Here is an 18,823-nt window from a genome sequence, read left to right as displayed (position 1 = left end):
CTTTCATTATTTATGATTTTGTTGTTTTACGTGACGGGTAGCGATTTTATCGAAATTGCTACATTACTTTTGGATTAACCCTCGTATGTGGTTTTTGGAGACTGATACTTTGAACAATCTATTGGAATTCCCAATGTAAGCTCCAATTGCGATCCGTTATTAGCAAAACTATTTTTGTATTCATATGAAGCAGAATCTGTGTAAAATCTTATGCGTGAAAAAGAAGAAAACACTTGCTGTGGCTTTCAACTCGACATTTAGATATACTGACGACGTATTTTCAATTAACAATGATAATTTCCATTCCTACGTCGATACGATATATCATGGAGAGCTTGAGATTAAAGATACCACAGAGTCTGACACATCTGTTTCATACTCGGATATTTTACTTGAAGAAGACGTTAATGGTAATCTAACAACCAAGCTATATGATAAACCTGATGACTTTAACTTTTCCAGCATTAACTTCACTTACTTAAGCAGCAATATACCTTCATCACCTGCATACGGAGTCTATATATCTCAGTTGATTTGAGCATGCTCTACGTATGAACAATTTCTAAGACGAGGTAAATTTTTGACAAGCAAGTTGATGAAATAAGAATATCAGTAGTTTCATTAAAAGCCATCATTTCGTAAGTTCTATGGTCGATACAATGACATTGTCAGCAAATACAATTTATCATTAAGTCAAATGCTGACTGACGTTTTTCATACTTATTGTTAGTCCATTATTTATACATTGAATTGACGACGGATTTTTTCGTTATTTCCCGATCTTGACAAGGAGATCATGACGGGTGTGAGCGGTCAGCAGGGGATGCTCACCCCTCAATGGCACCTGATCCCACCTCTGATGTTTCGGAGGTCTGTGTTTGCTCTGCTCCTATTTAATATTGATTTATGGACTTTTATATTGAATACTGTTTGTTATCTCCATATCCTTCTCTTGACAGCTTTAAATCTCATATCTGAAAAATTCAGCTATATCTAACCGATAACTTGTTGACCGCCCAGACTCTTACTATGGATCACTTAATTTTCATGACACCTTATTTTTGCGAGATAGCCATTGATTTTTGAGGCGCGAGACAAAATTTTCACGAATTGTGGTAATCGCTCTAAATAATACTATATACAATTATTGCTGTTTTTGAGGTCAATACAATGATTTAGCCATCTGAGGAGTACAATACTCACGTGCAGGTCAATACAACGTAGTATTTTCTACATAGTTGGATCCAGCCAATCCGAGAGATGGAAATTATTCAATCATAAAATAATATGGAATATTAAACGCGAGAATTAATTTTTGTGATCACAATGTCTCGTGTAATTACACGAAAATAAAGTGCTCGGGAATAAAAAGTGATTCACAGTAATAGTTTTGGTGGAACATGTACTTAAAATACCCAGATGGTAAGTTTATAGAGCTCTCCGTCAGTGATAAAAAGTGCTTGTCACAATTAATTACCGAGTCTAGATATATCCTAAAAATTTTACTGTAGATAAATATGTCTTGCATTACATATTGCAGATCACTTTGTCAACTGCATGTGAAATTTAGCCAAAAAAAAGTGCTTCTTTACACTAATGTTTCTGGGTTTTTTAAAGTTTTCCCTAGAAGTGTAAGTGATCTAGCCCTTAGCATTGAACGTTTTGCTCTTCAGATATTTGATACCTATACTAATAAAACCTGTCAAGACGTAGCAGTGTTCATTCAGTCAATTTCAAAGGAATTATTTTTGAATTGTTTAGTTATGTAACACACAAATAAGTTCTCACGAATAACGGAAAATGAGATGACAGATCTAATAAGCACATGCTAAATTTACAACAAGCACAATATTCCACCTCCTGCATCATCTAAATCACAACTCCACCCCTTGCACTCTCTGACCCTCCATTTGGAGACTCTATCCTCCCACATTTTACACCAAGCCTAAGTTTTCCTGGTAGTGTAGGCTAGAGATTTGGATATAAATATTTGTTTTGTTATTGTAGTTTATTCAAAAGAGCTTGCTTAATTTTTTGACAAAATTCATTTCATTTAAATTTTCAGCTGTATTTATTAATATTACATAGACATGATAACTAATTTTAACTAGTAGGAACACCCCTCTCCCTTCCAAAAATAAATCCGTTTGTAGGTTATGATACATTACCTTATACTAGTACATGCACTCTATTTGGCTTATTTTCAATCTTATGCATTCTAATGATCTTTAAGGAAGTAAATTTTTCAGGATCTTTTTTTAAATAATTGGTAAGAAAAATGATGTCGTTTCTCGGAAGAAATCTACAGGATATTACACAATTTGCAAGAGATAAAAGATTTATTAAGATATAAAATTTGTCATGAAGGTGAAATTTAAATGTTTGAGGAAATTAAAAAAGAAGGTGAAGATAGGGATCTTATTAAAACTCAACAATTATGTGAACAGGGAATAAAAACGTACACTCGGGAATTCAAGAGATTTTTAAGAGGTGCGATCAGAAGCTGAGGAGTTCCTTTATGATGATAAGTTGAGAATAACCAAGCACCCTATTTCTACCAGGTTAAAATTGTTTTAACATTTCATGTGATAGGTAGCCCCACATGCTTCATCATTTTACAAATTAAGCCATAGAATCGAAATGTTTAGTTCTTAAGGTTTGCTCTGGGGTCTTAGTAGCAACAATATCTTAATTATAAAACTAGGCCAGAGAATGCTCCGGGAGAAGGTAGGAAGCTTCTAAAACAAGTTCATAAAACAAGAAAATCTTTTGTTTCGTTTAGTTCTAGAGTCAATGAAATGTCCTTTTCAGCAAAGAAAATCTAGTAAAAATACTTATAGGTAGACCATACACTGAACTTTCCACGAATCTTTCCGTTTCCTCGACATGATAAAGCACATGGCGGTTGTGACCGATTGACAAGGGATTATTACTTCTCCATGGCACCTGATCCCACCTCTGATATTAAAAGGGCCCGTGTTTGCTCTGCTCTTGATTTTTATTATATAAAGTGACTTGAACTCTCCATGTTTCACATTAATTCCTATAATGTAGCAATCGACAGGGTAAATATGAAATGCGTTGAGCAATTATTTGTGTTATTTAAGGGAAACTTAATGCTTTATCATGCATGTTTAATAAAAAGAAAATGTATGAGGAAACAGATATCCCCAGACGTCGAGCATTCTAGATCTGTGAAAACTATCCATTTTAATTTAAAACTTTATCATTGTTAATGTCTTTGTCCACGTGCATGCATTATTATTTTTGTAAACTTTTTCACCGGATACAAAAGATTCTCTGAATTAAAACGCTGGTTTTTCCTCAATCACACAATAGACAGCTGCATGAATGCCACACATACACGAGATGCATTGTGCAGCGATAAACACTCTACTTCTTGTGTCACAATGACCTATTTGTTTGGCCATTTGTTAAGATCTGTATCGGCTTTTGGTTGTGTGTTAGTTGTCACTGAGGTTTTCAAGCTCGTTTTCTAGATTCCCACATAATACTGAACTAATTTTAATGTTAAATACTTAAAAAGAAGTTACTTAAAGACGTTTTTTTTTGGTAAAAGAATAGTCTTAACTATAATTTCTTTTTTTTTACAAAACTTTGTAAAGGTAAAAAAAATTTTTCTCGTAGCATGACTTCTAAAAAAAATATTGCAATTCACATCCTTGATATACAAAATTGATCATATGTTTTGTTTCCAAAAAGGATTCTTGACTTCGACACAATAACTTCAAGGAAAGATAATTCCACTCGGGAGATAAATCGTATTGGTCTGTGTAATTTAAGTAAATTTGAAATTAATACTAGTAATCGAAACATTCTTCAACAAGAGATTAATGGGCCAAATAGTAAATAAACGACACATTCTTCAGCAAGAGATTCATGGGCAAACTCTTACCTGAGTTACCTTAGCCCTGCTATTCTTCGCTGGATTTCCCCCAAGTGTACATGAGTTGAACAATAAATAATCTCACTACCTCAAGATGCTTTTACATACGTACGTTTCAGATTTTCTGACTCAGTGTTTTTGAGAAGATAATTAATGACCCAGCCCTATTTTTGTTTATTTTTGATTATATCTCCTTATAAGGTACGATATATCCTGGTGAGCTTGAGATAAAAGATATCAAGAGTCTAATAAGAGGTAAGTTATTAACAAGCAAGTTGATGAAACAAGAATATCAACAGTCTCGTTTAAAGTCATCATTTTGTAAGTTCTATGGTCGATGCAATGACCTTGTCAGCAAATACAATTTATCATTGAGACAAATGCTGACTGACGTTTTTCATACTTATTGTTAGTCCATTATTTATACACTGAATTGACGTCGGATTTTTCCGTTATTTCCCGATCATGACAAGGAGCACACGGCGGGTGTGACCGGTCAGCAGGGTATGCTCACTCCTCCATGGCACCTGATCCCACCTCTGATGTTTCGGTGGAAGTCCGTGTTTGCTCTGTTCCTGTTTTGTATTGTTTTATGGACATAGATTTGGTACTGCGTTGAATACAGTTCGTGTATCTCCATATCCTTCTTGTAAGGGGCATTCGTTTTTCAACATTTTAAACTTCTTTTGTTAAGAATGCTTTTATCTCCATATCCTTCTTGTAAGGGGCATAATTTTTTCAACTTTGGAATGCTTTGAAAATTTGGCCCAGTGCTTTAAAGAAGAAGATTACTTTATGAACACTGAAAAAAAAGCTAGTAATTTAAGTCACTATAAGAAGACTAGTGAATTTACTACCCATACAATCACTACCTTAAAAGTAGTTTTACTTGGTATTGAGTAGATACCATTAGTAAATCTAAAATTGATAAGCTACTTTCACTAAGTTAGTTGGTATCTATACGCCCCCCACTCCACGTGACACCTACTACTCACTATCTTAGCTAATATAGTAATAATATATTTTATAGTAAACAGAATGATTACTAATCACGAAGAACGCTTTACTTGGCACATTTGTTAAATTACCTAGGTATTTCTTTCAGTGAAAAGCATGCAGAAGACGGGTGGACAGCTAGACAGACGGATACACAACGGGTGATCAGAAAAGCTCGCTTGGGCTTTTAGCTCAGCTAAACTAAAATAAATAGTATCCAAGCACCTTTAATTGATTTCCAAACACTTCCTTTAAAACATCAGAGGCTAATAATTTCCTCAAATCAAGTATTGTGTTTGTACAAAAGCTTCTTTTGTCCCTGTATTAGCCCTGATTAAGATTCCTGAAGAAATGCTGATGAAATTGTAAAAATTATTTCTAAAAATAAGTCCACGCATCTTTTAATTATAGAAAGCCGTAGAGTATGTACAGAAAGCTGTAGAGTACCACCAGATAATAATTATTTTTATAAATATTTCCCATAAAATCGACCGACAACTTAGTTTATTATATTATACTTTCATGTAAATTAGTTTAATCTGATTGGTCGAGAAACATTTGTTAAAAAACACTATTACCCGCTGAATAATGAATCCACGCCCTCCAGCGTAGCAACAGTCAACAGTGCTTGACGACAGGGGATATTCTAAAAAATAGCGACTGCGCAGAATTTATGCGCACACGGTTCACTGTTATATGTATTTGTATAAAACATTCAGCATAATGTAATAAATATTGCAATGTAGTTGGGTGTAACATTAATAATTTTCACCCCTCGAGAACCATTGGCTGCGCCTCGGTTGACAATGGTTTTCTTGGTGTGAAAATTTTCAATTTTACACTCAACTACATGCAATATTTACATAATAGACCCCTGATATAAGACTAGCAATTATTACTTAGACGCGTAAAATGTGATAATGAGTTATTATTATAATTTAACGAATTGATATAAAAAAAAATGGGTTCCCGTGAATAAAGCTAACACCAGGAAAACAATTCTTTGGTGTCGAAGATACAGTTTCCGCCTTTTTCATTTCCGTTTCACAGAAAACGGGAAGCATAGAGTAGACCTTTGACATTTTTTTTTCAAGTGAGAATGTGCAATATACATTATACCATCCAATATTGAGAAGGAATTTCAATCATATAGTAATGCGCTAGGGTGTGTTAGGCTTGCTAGCAAGCAAACTGCCTGGTTGAAATGGAATGTTGCTAACGCAAACAGTTAAATTATCCCTCGGAAAGTCTATTTGAACATGTTAATTATGCTCAGAACCTATCCAGACATCTGAGAAGACACGGGGTCAGATTACTATAAGCATCGCCCTGTAGATATGTTACACCCTCATTTACTTCCTGTCATGTTCGGGTAAATTGAAGAATCCATAGATAAACAGTGTGAAAAAAAGCAGAACAATTTTTTTAAAAGGTGAAAATTTCACTGTAAGTATTAGTCATAATAAGTAAAAGTAAAATCAACATTTCGTAAATTTTTTTCTATGCTCGTTTTCATGACCTTGTTTGATAATCAATGGATTGTATTTTGCCTAGCATGCTTCAAATTCATTGCTAGGCCTTTGCATTATTTTAATCAATACATACATTTAGGGTTCACTCAGGGTTTGCCGAAAGGGGATCTTACTGATCTCACGGATCTGGCACAACCTCTGGAATTTCCAGGACATTTTGAATAATTTGAAGATTTTTGTTATATCAATCACTGTTCCATCACCTCAGTTTTATTAAATCAATATCGGGACAGGCATATGAATTCTGGCACCCTCACTTCAACCTCACAATATGTCAGGCCATGCTATGTTTTAGATAGTGCACTTTTCAACGTGCTTGCACGTTCGGAATGACTCGGGATTCAGATATGTAAATATTTATGTGCTGTCGATATTTATAAACTACGGACGTATTGAATATCGACCACATAACTCTGTGCAGTAGGTGGAATTCTACAAACATTATAACGTACGTATAAGCTAATTTATTATGTTTAATTAAAGAAACAAATGGATTTAACATGTGCAATACATGTATAAGTGTTTTCTCCTGCATAATATATGCCAGCAGCATGCAGATGCAGATCATGTATATGCGGCATGTATACTCGCTTCTCATTATATCGCGGGTTCCATTGTATCGCGGTATATTCCAAAAATTCAGATACACAGCTCATATCCTCTCTGTTTAAATACTATCTGTTTGTCGTCCGAATGTAAACTTTTGTGACGATTCAAAAGTATGGAACATGTGTCAGTAATTTTTTATTCAAATAAAACGTAATTTTACAGATTTCCATTACCGTTTATAACATATTTAGATCAATGATTTTATAATCTAGTAAAAGCCAGAATAAAGTTCATGTCTCGAAAGTCTTTGGTTTGTATAAATGTTTACTTTTAATGTAGAATTACACCGTAAATATAAAAATAAAAATTGAAGTCCATGTCAGCCACAAGTTTCCATGTTTTCCTATACCGTATTACTACAATGAAGCGCATTGAAGTGGTAAAATTTTCCATTTGGACGAAACGTTCTGAGTCATGTTTTGAACGTCAATTATAAAATAACGACACGCCCATTTCTTTAGAAACGAGAAAGGAATATTCGTCGTATTGTTTTAGGACACTACACTTTCCGTGACAAGCAACATGAGTTAAACTGAAATGAAGATTTTTAAATGAAGAAGAGCTATGTAAATAGAGTTCCCGCTTATGTAAAACACGCATTGCAACGGATTTGTACATAAATATGATTTTATTATGTTGATTGGAGTTACTATAACACATGTATCGGTCGAACACGTGCTTACTCGGTGTTTATGTAGACCGTCAATTTCATTGGCTAATTATATTTATGAAATACCTGTTCTACGGGTATTCGATTGAATCATTTGACCGAATTTTCCTTTCTAAAGAAATGGGCGTGTCTAAAGATAACTCAAAACGTTCCATCCAAACAGAAAATTTTACCACTTCAATGCGCTTCATTGTACAAGTATGCCAAATTTGATGCCTGTCGAGCAATGGACTAAATAATATTTAACCCTAGATCTTTCATCCTTTTATTAACTCGTTACAATGAAGCGCATTGAAGTGGTAAAATTTTCCGTTTGGATGAAACGTTCTGAGTCATGTTTTGAACGTCAATTATAACATAATGACACGCCCATATTTTAAGAAACGAGAAAGAAATATTCGTCGTAATGTTTTAGGACACCCCATTCTTCGCGACAAGCAATATGAGTTACACTGAAATGGAGCTTCAAAAAATTAGAAGAGAGAGTTAGAGACTCCCCGCTTCTGTAAAACACAAACTGCAACGAATATGTACATATTTTTGAACTTATCATGTCCATTGAAGTCAACACAACACATGTTTCGGTCGAACACGTGTTTACTCGGTGTTTATTTAGACCGTCAATTTCATTGGTTATTATATTTATGGAAAACCTGTTCTACAGGTATTCGAATAAACAAATTGACCGTTTTATCCATTTCTAAAGAAATGGGCGTGTCATAAGATGACAATAAACGTTCTAAAGATAGCTCAAATCGTTCCATTCGAACGGCAAATTTTACCACTTCAATGCGCTTCATTGTAATTGGAAACAACCTTCCAAGTCTGGTGTCTGTCAAGCAAAGAATTCTCAAATTATTGATTGAACAGTATTTCCCTTTGTCCAAAATATTGTTGTATTTGAACTGATAAATATCAATAGGACCATCTCATTTTTTAGGTTTCCAGTGTTCCAAGTTTAATAATCTCTGGTAAACAAAGGGTTTTTAAGATACGAATCGGACAATTGGGTCTACAGCCCTACTGACATACTACAATGAAGCGCACTGAAGTGGTAAAATTTTCTGTTTGGATGAAACGTACTGAGTCATGTTTCGAACGTCAATTATAACATAATGACACGGCCATTTCTTTAGAAACGAAAAAGAAATTTTCGTCGTAATTTTATGGACACCCCACTCTTCGTGACAAGCAACATGAGTTACACTGAAATGGAGATTTTTTAAAGTTATGAGAGAGAGAGTTATAGAGTTCCCGCTTCTGTAAGACACGTATTGCAACGATTTTGTCAATAATTATGACTTTATCATTACCGGCCGCCAGGAGGCGGTCGGTTATATGATATGAAAGTTTTAAGTCACCGTGCGTTTCTGCGGAGTTAGAACAATTTGAATAAAAAATATTTAACATTCATGTAATAGAATATTAAGAAAGAGTGTCTGAATGTAAGTTAAAAACGCATAATAATCATCAAACTAATATTTTATGAATAATGGGTTAAATGTTTCATCCAATCCTGATTGACAAATTCCTACGTAACTGAAGTGCGGAGAAATAAGCACACATGTTGGGCATAGTCTAAAGCAAGGACCGCGTTATATGATTGCCTAAACAAATTTTACTTTCTCTACTTCAACAGGATTTGTTGTATATATAATTTAAAATGACGTAAAATATAAATACACAATGTACTTTTAATACGGAAAATTTTCAAAATCATGACTTAATCTTAATTTATTATCAGACAGAATATTAGGAGATTTTTCTCCAACAGACAAGGATAAAGCGCGTTTTACGACATGCCAAGCCTTTTCCCGCCACATCTCACACCAAAACAAGACAGAGAAGAAATGTAGTGGCGGATCTAGAGGGATTTGGGGGTTTCAACATCCTCTGAGCGAGCGAGGAGCCCCATATAGTTGTTACGTTTTATTTAATGTTAAACTATCTCTAGTTAGATAAGTTTAAACGTTAGTTTTAATGGTTAAGTGTTAAAACTACTTAAACATCAAACTTCCGCCAGAGTTCGTTAATAGTACCAATTAAACTTACTGGGTCAGGGGACGCAGAGGGCTAAGAGTAAGTTGCTTAAATACATTGTACATGTAGCAATGTACATGTATTATGTACTGAAGAAAATCCTGGGATGTCGCATTCAAATGTTTAATGTCACAGGGATATATTAATTAACAGATAAATATAAGAATTCAGTTTCTAATTTATTATATGAAAGAATTAATTAATTGGTTTGCGGCCGATTTTTGACGCTTGCGTCAATATGTTTCTTGTATTTATTTGAGTTACCACAACACATGTATCGGTCGAACACGTGCTTACTCGGTGTTTATGTAGACCATCAATTTGACTGGCTATTATAGCGAGCGCAGCGAGCGTCGCTTTCGAGCGTCGCAAAGCGACGCTCGCGAAGCGAGCTCAATAGACTAACGTGTATGAACAGAGGAAATTCGGATTGAAATCTGTACATACGTCAGCCAAATTTCTCTGTGCAACATTCCCAGAATTCCTGCACTACCCAATGTCCTTTGCGCGAATAAATCGAAAATAGTAAAAAAATTAAAGGAACATTGTTTCTTACCGAAATCTTAACGAAATGATTTTGCCTTACCTTATTAAAAAAAATACCCCCATGCCACAACACCGGCCTTCACCTTGCCCTTCGGAAATGATACAAATGACGTCATCGGAAACTTACGAATTTTGACGAAGTTATGTCGGTTGCTTCCGTGAAACTCGGAAAACATGTTGCGGTGCATAGCAACATGGTGGCTAAAACATAGCAACAACTCACTTGAAAAGAACGATTTAATACAATCTCTTTTCCATAAAACTAGCGTTTGCGTCCTAAGTCAACAGAATTTTTTTCTGACGTCATACTTTCGTCACTTCAACGGTTCGGGTATTTCCGATTTTGTCGGAAACTTCCGAGAAGTTTGGAATCTCGATCCCGATGCTTGGGAAATGATTTCTTTTTATTGTTTTTGTTGTTTTATTCTTTTTGCTTTCTTTTTCTTGAATGATAGACAGTATATGTGTAGGTTTATGATAGTAAATAAACTGCGCTCGCCCCAACGGTCACACCGTAAAACATATTATTTATGGAAACCTGTTTTACAGGTATTCGAATGACCGAATATTCCTTTCTAAAGAAATGGGCGTGTCGTTTTATGACAATCATCGTTCTAAAGATAGCTTAAAACGTTCCAGTCAAACGGAAAATTTTACCACTTCAATGCGCTTCATTGTATGAGACTCTACAATTTAGGAGGTAAATAAGACTTCCCGTTTTAAAAATAGACAACAAATTAAACAGTGCAAACTTGAGAAATAATTTGACACTAAAAAGTTAGGCCATAGATTGGTTTATGGATAGTATTTGATGAAAGTTAAAGTAAAAAATTGGAATAACAATTTTTAATCAAAAGGATTAAGTACCGCGATATTATGAGGCACCAGTATATACAATTTTGACGTGTTATACTCCCTCTGGTATTTTGTGAAGTATTGAAAATAGATATATTTCCATTTCTATGAAACTACATGTATTTGAAGGTTAGTAGTGAGGTTTTTTTTTTTTGATAATTGGCAATACGTCGTCGATATATAAATATAGCCTTTTGATTAGGTCGATCCATAGATAAATCTACTTAATTCACAGAAAAGCATGTCGACCGGTCGATATGCTTTTCTGTGAAGTCCGATCGATCACACCCGCTGTATGCTCCTTGTCATGATCGAGAAATAACGAGAAAATTCGTCGACAATATTCAGTATGTAAATACTGTAACGGTTTCTTATAGTTATTATGGAATATAACAGTAAGTCCGTTTCAGGGTTCGATCATCTCCATTTATTCACACACAGATGATTATATAAATAGGAAATTGGTAACAGGATAATAGGAAAATGACCTGAAAATTATAATAACAAATAATAAATACATAGCATAAAATATTCTAATACATGTTTATCCATATCAATATAGTTATTACAATCTTCGGTTAACAGATACGCTGAATAAAGGGAGGTAACTCTTCACATGAATTACACATTATCAAATAGATGAAAACTCCCTTTCAATATTATACTCTTTGAAAAATAATAAAACCTTTATACAACAAAACTGATCTATATTTTACAATAATGTCTACACAAACTTTACCATTTCTGGATAATCATAAAATATATAAAACAATAATTTCATACCTATCTATGGGATCGAGCCTCTCCCATTCATGAGTGTTAATAATATGGCTCACAGGGTCCAGATCATATAACTACAAATTATCATAGTTTACATAAATAAAGCTATCATCATAAAAATATATACATATTTAAATTAAGTAAAAACTACTATCTGTATCAATAAAACAGTTACTTTAAATACTAATCTCTCAAATCAGATTCTGACTGTGCAAGTGCTATAGAATTTACTTTGCAGTTAAATCAAATATTAGAAATCATATTAGAATTAGTATATAAATATTAGCTTACCTAAATAGAGAGAAATATCAAATGTCAAAAGTCTGATATTACAAATCTGTAAATATAGTCCTCTCTACTCAAACACTGGACAAAGAATGACCATAAAAACAACAACTTTTGGAGGGAAAATAAGCAAACTAATAAAACACAACCGTACAAAGTCCAAACCAATGAAAATGATGGATACTACAAATCAAAGACCAAAGACCAGAACCTTCATACCCCAAGGCAATAATAATTAAGTACAGGTACTACCTGTTCCACCTCGGTGACCTTTAAATATTTTTAGCAATGCATTTATGTACAAATTAAAAACATTAAAATGTAATATAGATTTATCAAATAAATTAATAAATCTAATACTGTAACAATACTAGTATTAAATAGCCAAACAGTAGGAAAACACCAGTCAGCATTTGAGTTAATGGCATGAATACAACATGCAGTATGTTTGCTAATAACAGGCTTGTTTACTGTACTATGCTTGCGTATCAAATCATATATTTAAAAATTTGAAGAAATTCCTTGACCTTTCCTGTCATGGATCTAACACACCAGGTATATTCATTACAGAGAATGGATCTTAAATTTCAAAGGGCGATCACTTGAAAAACTATTCTATAGTATAAATATTCAAGTCAAAAATTTCCTGTATAAAAGAGCGATATGTTAAAGCATTCTTTCAATTTTCTTTTTACAGTTACAAGTGAACGATGAGTGATGAAAAGGCAGAAAAAATGGCCCAAGATGCAGTTCGTTGTAGTCAATGCACAAATGTGGTCGCTGTTCGATGCAGAAGCTGTGGTCTTAACCTTTGCAGAGATTGTAGAAACAAACATTTAGAAAATGAAGCACAGAAGCATGAAATTGAGCCGTACAAGCCACAGGTATCCTCTCCAGACAGATGCATTGATCATTCTCAAGAAAACGTCCTGTACTGTCAGGATTGCACAGTTCCTATTTGCTTTCAGTGTCTTTTGGGAAACCATGAGGGACACAGAAGTGCAAACTTGTCCAAAATCACCACAGCAACTCAAAGCGCTGTCCAAAGCGACTTACTGGAATTAAGGCACTTCAAAAATGAATACGAAAATGTTGTGCAGAAAATGATAGAAAAGTTTTCTGAGTATGCAGATCACAGTAAAAAAGAAGCAGATACTCTAGAAGAGTTGAGGAAAACTTGGCATGAGAAAGTTGATGTCACGATAGACAAATTCAAAAAGAATGTGGATGACATGGCGAGAGAAGACAAGAAACACATGCAGGATAGTATTGAAGAAATGCAAGCGATTTTAAAGCGTGTGGAGAACTGCATTCAGGAAAACGAGAAACTTTTGAAAGATAACAAAGTCTTGAATCTCCTTAAGTACGAATCTATGGTCGAGGAATTGCAACTTGTTCCTAGTAGAGAAGTCATACTACCGCCAAAAATAATTCCCTCAGATATTTCGGAAGAACAGATTATTAAAAAGCTTTTGACACTCGAACGCTCCAATAGAACAACTTTACCAGGATTTGCCATTAGCAAAACCTGTGGGGTAACGGCAGTAGCGGCCCGCATGTTACTGGAAGAACCAGAACCTTTAGCTATTATAAAAACCAACAGCGGAAAATTAAAAGGAATTTGTTGTGAAGCAACAAAGGGGGTGTGGGTTTATGGAGATGATGAAAAACTCAAGCAGTATGACAAACATGGCACTCTGCTGAAGTCCATAGCTGCGATTTCGGGAAGTAGTCAGAAAGACATTGCGGTAAACAAAAACGGCGATGTTGCTTTTCCACAGATCACGGATGAATGTGTCGAAGTACTACTTGTCGGAAAAGACTGCATCGAGAAGATGATAAAAATAACTGACTGGATACCATTTGGTCTTTGCTTCAACACAGAAGACGACTTGATGGTCTGCATGCGACGAAACGACTACTCAGAGGCCAAGATTGGCATATTTTCTGAAGGCAAATTGAAAAAAGAAATTCAATTTGATGATAATAATAGGGCACTGTTTTCTGTAGGCCGGAACAACATGTATGTCACCGAAAATGGAAACGGGGACATTTGTGTTTCCGACTGGAACGCCTCGGCTGTCGTCGTGACCAAGAAAACCGGCGAATTCCGATTTCGTTACACTGGAAATCTCTCTCGCAGCTACAAAGAATTCTATCCACATGGAATAGATACTGACAACTATTGTCGTATTCTTGTTGTTGATCGCGACAATAATTGTGTCCACGTGATCGACAGGAACGGGAATTTCTTACGCTACATCAACTGCAGTTTGAAGGACCCCTTCGTTCTCAGCATTGATGGTGACGAAAACCTCTGGATTGGGGAGAACAGTGAATCGTGCATCAAAATTATTAAGTATTTGGATTGATACAGAAAAAAGTAACTTTGATAAAGAGATCCCTTATGAATCTCCAATTTTTTTTATCATATCTTGCATTTATGTTTTCAGTTTGAGAATGCAGTATGCACACACAAGTGTTTTCATTTTTCATACGATGTTTTCGATTCATTGAGTAGGGGTTACGTTTCTTTAAATGGTGAGATGTTAACGTTGAATGTATACACTTCTTGGTGGTATTTTACACGATTTCACCTAACTTGGTGTCTAGGGAACAAATTACTAGTATGCCATTTTTATTTTAACATCTTGCGTATAACAACTTAAGTCGTGATTATATAAGTAAGCTGAATAAATTTAACCGTATGGATTTTTTTTTAATTTTTCAATTGAAGTTTCTCAATGATGGAATCTAAAGTCCCAAAGAAATGTAAAGACTACATGTACTTAGGTTGGTTGCAGGATGAAGTTAATTGTGGACATAGTAAAAAGTGTACACTTTCTTTATATTCTTAAAGTTGAATAAGATTTTAAAGTCGCTAAATTCGAAACAGACACATATTATCTTACACAATAAAAATACTTCATTACATACCGGTACTAGATAGTATTGAAAAATAAATTATAAGATTGATTTAAGAGTTCACTATAATCCTTACAAAAAAAAACAAAAAAACATAGATTAAAAACTTTATAGACAAACAGAAGTTCCTGACGGGAAGTTAAGATCTGTTGTGAAGTCACCTGTGAAAAAAAAAATAAATTCATCGGTTATATCTAATTATGAAGATAATTCAAACCCAAGTACTTTTTTTTCCATTAGTAGAAGCCTAGGTCATAATATACAAATGTATCTTTCTTAATAAATTAATAAATTATTTATTGAATATAATCTATAGTAAGTTTTATATTAATATGCATATTTAAAGAATAAAGGAAAATCAGAATGATATTTTTGAAATCTTATTTTAAAAGGAAGTTTAGTAACGAAGGCTAAAATATTGTCCGTGTACAGGTATAAGTACTTTGTTGTTGAAAAAAAGGCTCGAGTTTGTTCTTAAATGAATAAGTTTATAAAGTTAACTTTTTAACCGAAGGCCTTCTCAGAAGATTTGATTACCGACCCACTTCAATTCCCATTGAAGTTTATAAACTTGTTATTTATTACTTATATATACATTTAAGATAGACAATTAAATATTAAATTATATATATTCAGATATAAATATTGCAATAAAAAGTCGCTGTAGATTTCCGTCAAAAGTACTGAAGGTTGTAAATCGGCTTGAAAGGCGGTTACGCTTCGAATTCATCAGGCGAAGAATTCTATTTCGAAGGGAAAATTTTGTTAAATGCCACTTGTGATCAGTAATAGTGAACAGCTTGTTGTTTGGGAATATTTTTGATTGTGAAAATTGATAATAAATGCTGAAAAGATACAAGAAACATGTCCGAAGATTGATGATAAAAAGTTGGAGGAATTTCGGTCGCCGGAAAAGGATGGATGGATCCGAAAATGGAAAAACTTGCCCGAGCCAGTTAATTTGCAATCAAGTATTAAATTTGATCAAAAACATTCAACCTACGATTCCAGTAACTAAAGGCATATTTATGATGTAAACATGGAGACACTGGCGACAGCTTACATTGAAGTATCTACCTAAAGCGCCGATCGAAGTGTTTCTCAGCTGTTCGTGGCGTGATTGCACCGCTTTGATATTTTTCAACAGATTTATACATTTATCATGATAAGAATTTACATGTAATGAAAAAAATAAAGTTTTAGTCTATTCATGAAATTTTAACCTAAGGTACATTGATACTCTGATAAGAGAGATAACTCTTAATGACACAAATGTCTATTATTCCTTTATAAATTTGTCAAGTTTAAGTGCCTTTTTTGTCAAATTTTTGTTTGTTTGTATTTTATCCAGCATATACATTTGCTTTGGAAAATCATAAAAGTTAGAGAAAAAAATCATATGAGAGAGCAGAGGGTTTATGACCCTTAAGGTCTACCAAAAAATAAGGATAAACGTTAGCGACAGTGCAGCTTACAAAAGTGACATAGGCCTAAACTATTTCTATACAATGTTATGCCTAGTAGGCTAAACAAAGGCTAGTTTCTATCGGTATATTCATAATTCTCTATGTACATACATGAAAATGTAGGTTAAATCGATCTCCAAAAATGTATGAAGTACTTGTTTATGTTGTAAATAAAACAATTATTTTACTTATTACTTGCTTATTTTGTTCATTTTTTTTATACATGAAAAGCAAGCAGAGCAAGTCATTTTTTATGTACCGGTAGATATTGCGCTGTGTGATTCGGCCATGTATTGACCTCTGACAAACTTCATACAGAATTGAAGATATTTTCTCTCTGTATGTGTATATAATGGAAAGATACCACAAATATATATATTTTAAAATAAATAATGTATATAATATAAAGGAGAATATTCTAAAAATCAATAAAATTGCTGCGCAAACCCTATGCACTTTCTCAATTGATACAACATTTCACCAACAATTGACATTAATTTCTTAATTTAGTTCAGTTGATATGTCGTTGCATCAAAAACATAGTGTGTATTCAAGACAAAAAGGTTCATTCCAATACGGTGCAAGTATCTCCTTATCTTGAAGAGGGACCAGAAGTCCGATGATTAATTCTGAGGCAATCAAATACTTTATTTCTTTGTCTAAGTATCCAAAACCAGTAGTCTGAAGTACTCGTTAAGGTAGAATGCCACACCAACTTTTTATTTTATAAATTTTGAGTCATCCTTTTAAAACAAGGGTTTTAGCATTGAAAGGTCCAATTAGCTCTCAATTATTTTATATGAATTTTTTTGTATTTTTTCAAAGAAAATTAAAAAAATTAATTACATCCAATTAAGATGTTTTCGAGTTAAAAGTTTGCTGTAAATGAATTATCATTCAATATCTAATAAAATATGTAAAGAAAGGCGGGTTTAAACTTTTAAATTTTTTTGAAAAAAAAATATTTATGAAAATAAAACTCATTATTTGTGAATATTTTTTAAACCTATGGTTAAAATCACCATAAAAATAGCACAACTGGGCAACATGTTTGTCAATCAAATTTTTAAAAGAAATTGAAATGAAATTGCACAATTTTAGAGAAATTTTAAAAATTTTTTAATATTTGGACCTAACCCGACCAAAATTAAACTGATCCCGATCAAAATTAATCAAAAAAAATAAAATGCTAATTTACCGCCTCTATATGTATTTACAATGAAGAGATCTATTTAATTGTCAGGTTCATTAATGTTTTAACCTTATTAAATTTCATAACTGTGTCTTTGGGAAATGTATTTATTTCCAATAAATATACAATTATGGTTGGGATGGTTTAATTTTGATGGGATTGGCCAAAATTAAAAAAAAAAAATTTCTCTAAAATTTGGCCATTTCGTTTCAATTTCTTTTATAAATATGATTAACGAACATGTTTTCCCCCGTTGTGACTGGTTTTAAGAAAATTTTAACCACACATTAAAAAATATTCACAAATTATGTGTTTTTTTTCATAAATATTTTTTTATTTAAAAAGTTTTAATATCTATACGGCTTTTCTTTAAATATTTTATTAGATATTAATGTGATGCATTCATTTACAGCGAAATTTTTTCAAGAAAACGTTTATTTTGAAAGAAATAATTTTTTCATTTTCTTTGAAAAAATACAAAAAAAACAAAAAAAAAGAAAAAATCATATAAAATAATTAAAAGCAGATGTCGACCTTTCAGTACTGAAACCATTGTTTAAAAAAGGTTGACTCAGAGATCTATAAAATAAAAAGTTGGTGTGGCATTCCTCCTTAAGTAAGGGAATGTATAAATGGATTTTTTTGGAGCGCTGACATGTACATTAGTTACTTTTACACTAGCTATAGGACAATGTATGGAAGCTCTTTTACAATAAATAAACTCACCATTTTAAATTTAACAAAAATAACGGTTTATTAATAATAAATATATATGTGTAAAAATAACGACAATCACCCTATTCTCAACTCCCAGCCTTTACATGAAAGTGTCCCTAACGCAGTAATTAAAGGGAACACTGAAAAAAATATGGTAATGAAGTCATAATGAGGTCTGACGTCATGACAGTTCTCGCCCTGATTGATCCATATAAGGAAATGGTGCTCAAAATAACTATTTACCAATACTGGCAACAATTTTAGGCCTAATAAAAAAAATATCTTATGTTTAAAAAAAATAAT

General features: G+C 33.2%; 1 protein-coding gene and 1 long non-coding RNA gene across 3 annotated transcripts; one reads left to right on the top strand and one right to left on the bottom strand.

Annotated features, from left to right (window-relative positions):
• The first annotated feature begins 5,691 nt into the window (after window positions 1-5,691).
• LOC134260362 (E3 ubiquitin-protein ligase TRIM71-like) lies at window positions 5,692-14,932 on the top strand. 2 transcript variants are annotated; one of them, XM_062742935.1, is made up of 2 exons: window positions 5,692-6,349; window positions 12,918-14,932. In XM_062742935.1, exon 2 carries the CDS (start codon window positions 12,931-12,933, stop codon window positions 14,590-14,592), a length of 1,662 nt encoding a protein of 553 aa, XP_062598919.1. In that variant the 5' UTR covers window positions 5,692-6,349; window positions 12,918-12,930; the 3' UTR covers window positions 14,593-14,932. The 2 variants fall into 2 exon arrangements, with proteins under 2 accessions (XP_062598919.1, XP_062598918.1); XM_062742934.1 differs by lacking the exon at window positions 5,692-6,349 and adding an exon at window positions 6,732-6,883.
• Window positions 10,976-12,355, bottom strand: LOC134260363 (uncharacterized). The gene is made up of 3 exons (XR_009990531.1): window positions 12,227-12,355; window positions 11,939-12,009; window positions 10,976-11,643 (listed from the first exon to the last, which is right to left on the bottom strand). It is a non-coding gene; the product is annotated as an uncharacterized LOC134260363 (long non-coding RNA).
• Window positions 14,933-18,823: the final 3,891 nt, after the last annotated feature.

The sequence above is a fragment of the Saccostrea cucullata genome, unplaced genomic scaffold (genome assembly GCF_032062105.1).
Source record: "Saccostrea cucullata isolate Sc308-1 unplaced genomic scaffold, CSIRO_AGI_Scuc_v1 ctg11033, whole genome shotgun sequence".
Taxonomy (NCBI): domain Eukaryota; kingdom Metazoa; phylum Mollusca; class Bivalvia; order Ostreida; family Ostreidae; genus Saccostrea; species Saccostrea cuccullata.
The sequence above is the reverse complement of the archived record's forward strand: the minus strand, read 5'-3'. Positions and strand labels throughout refer to the sequence as shown.

Bases quoted from the DNA above. Each gene is read 5' to 3' on its own strand.
- LOC134260362 (XM_062742935.1), top strand. From the start codon at position 12,931: ATGAGTGATGAAAAGGCAGAAAAAATGGCCCAAGATGCAGTTCGTTGT.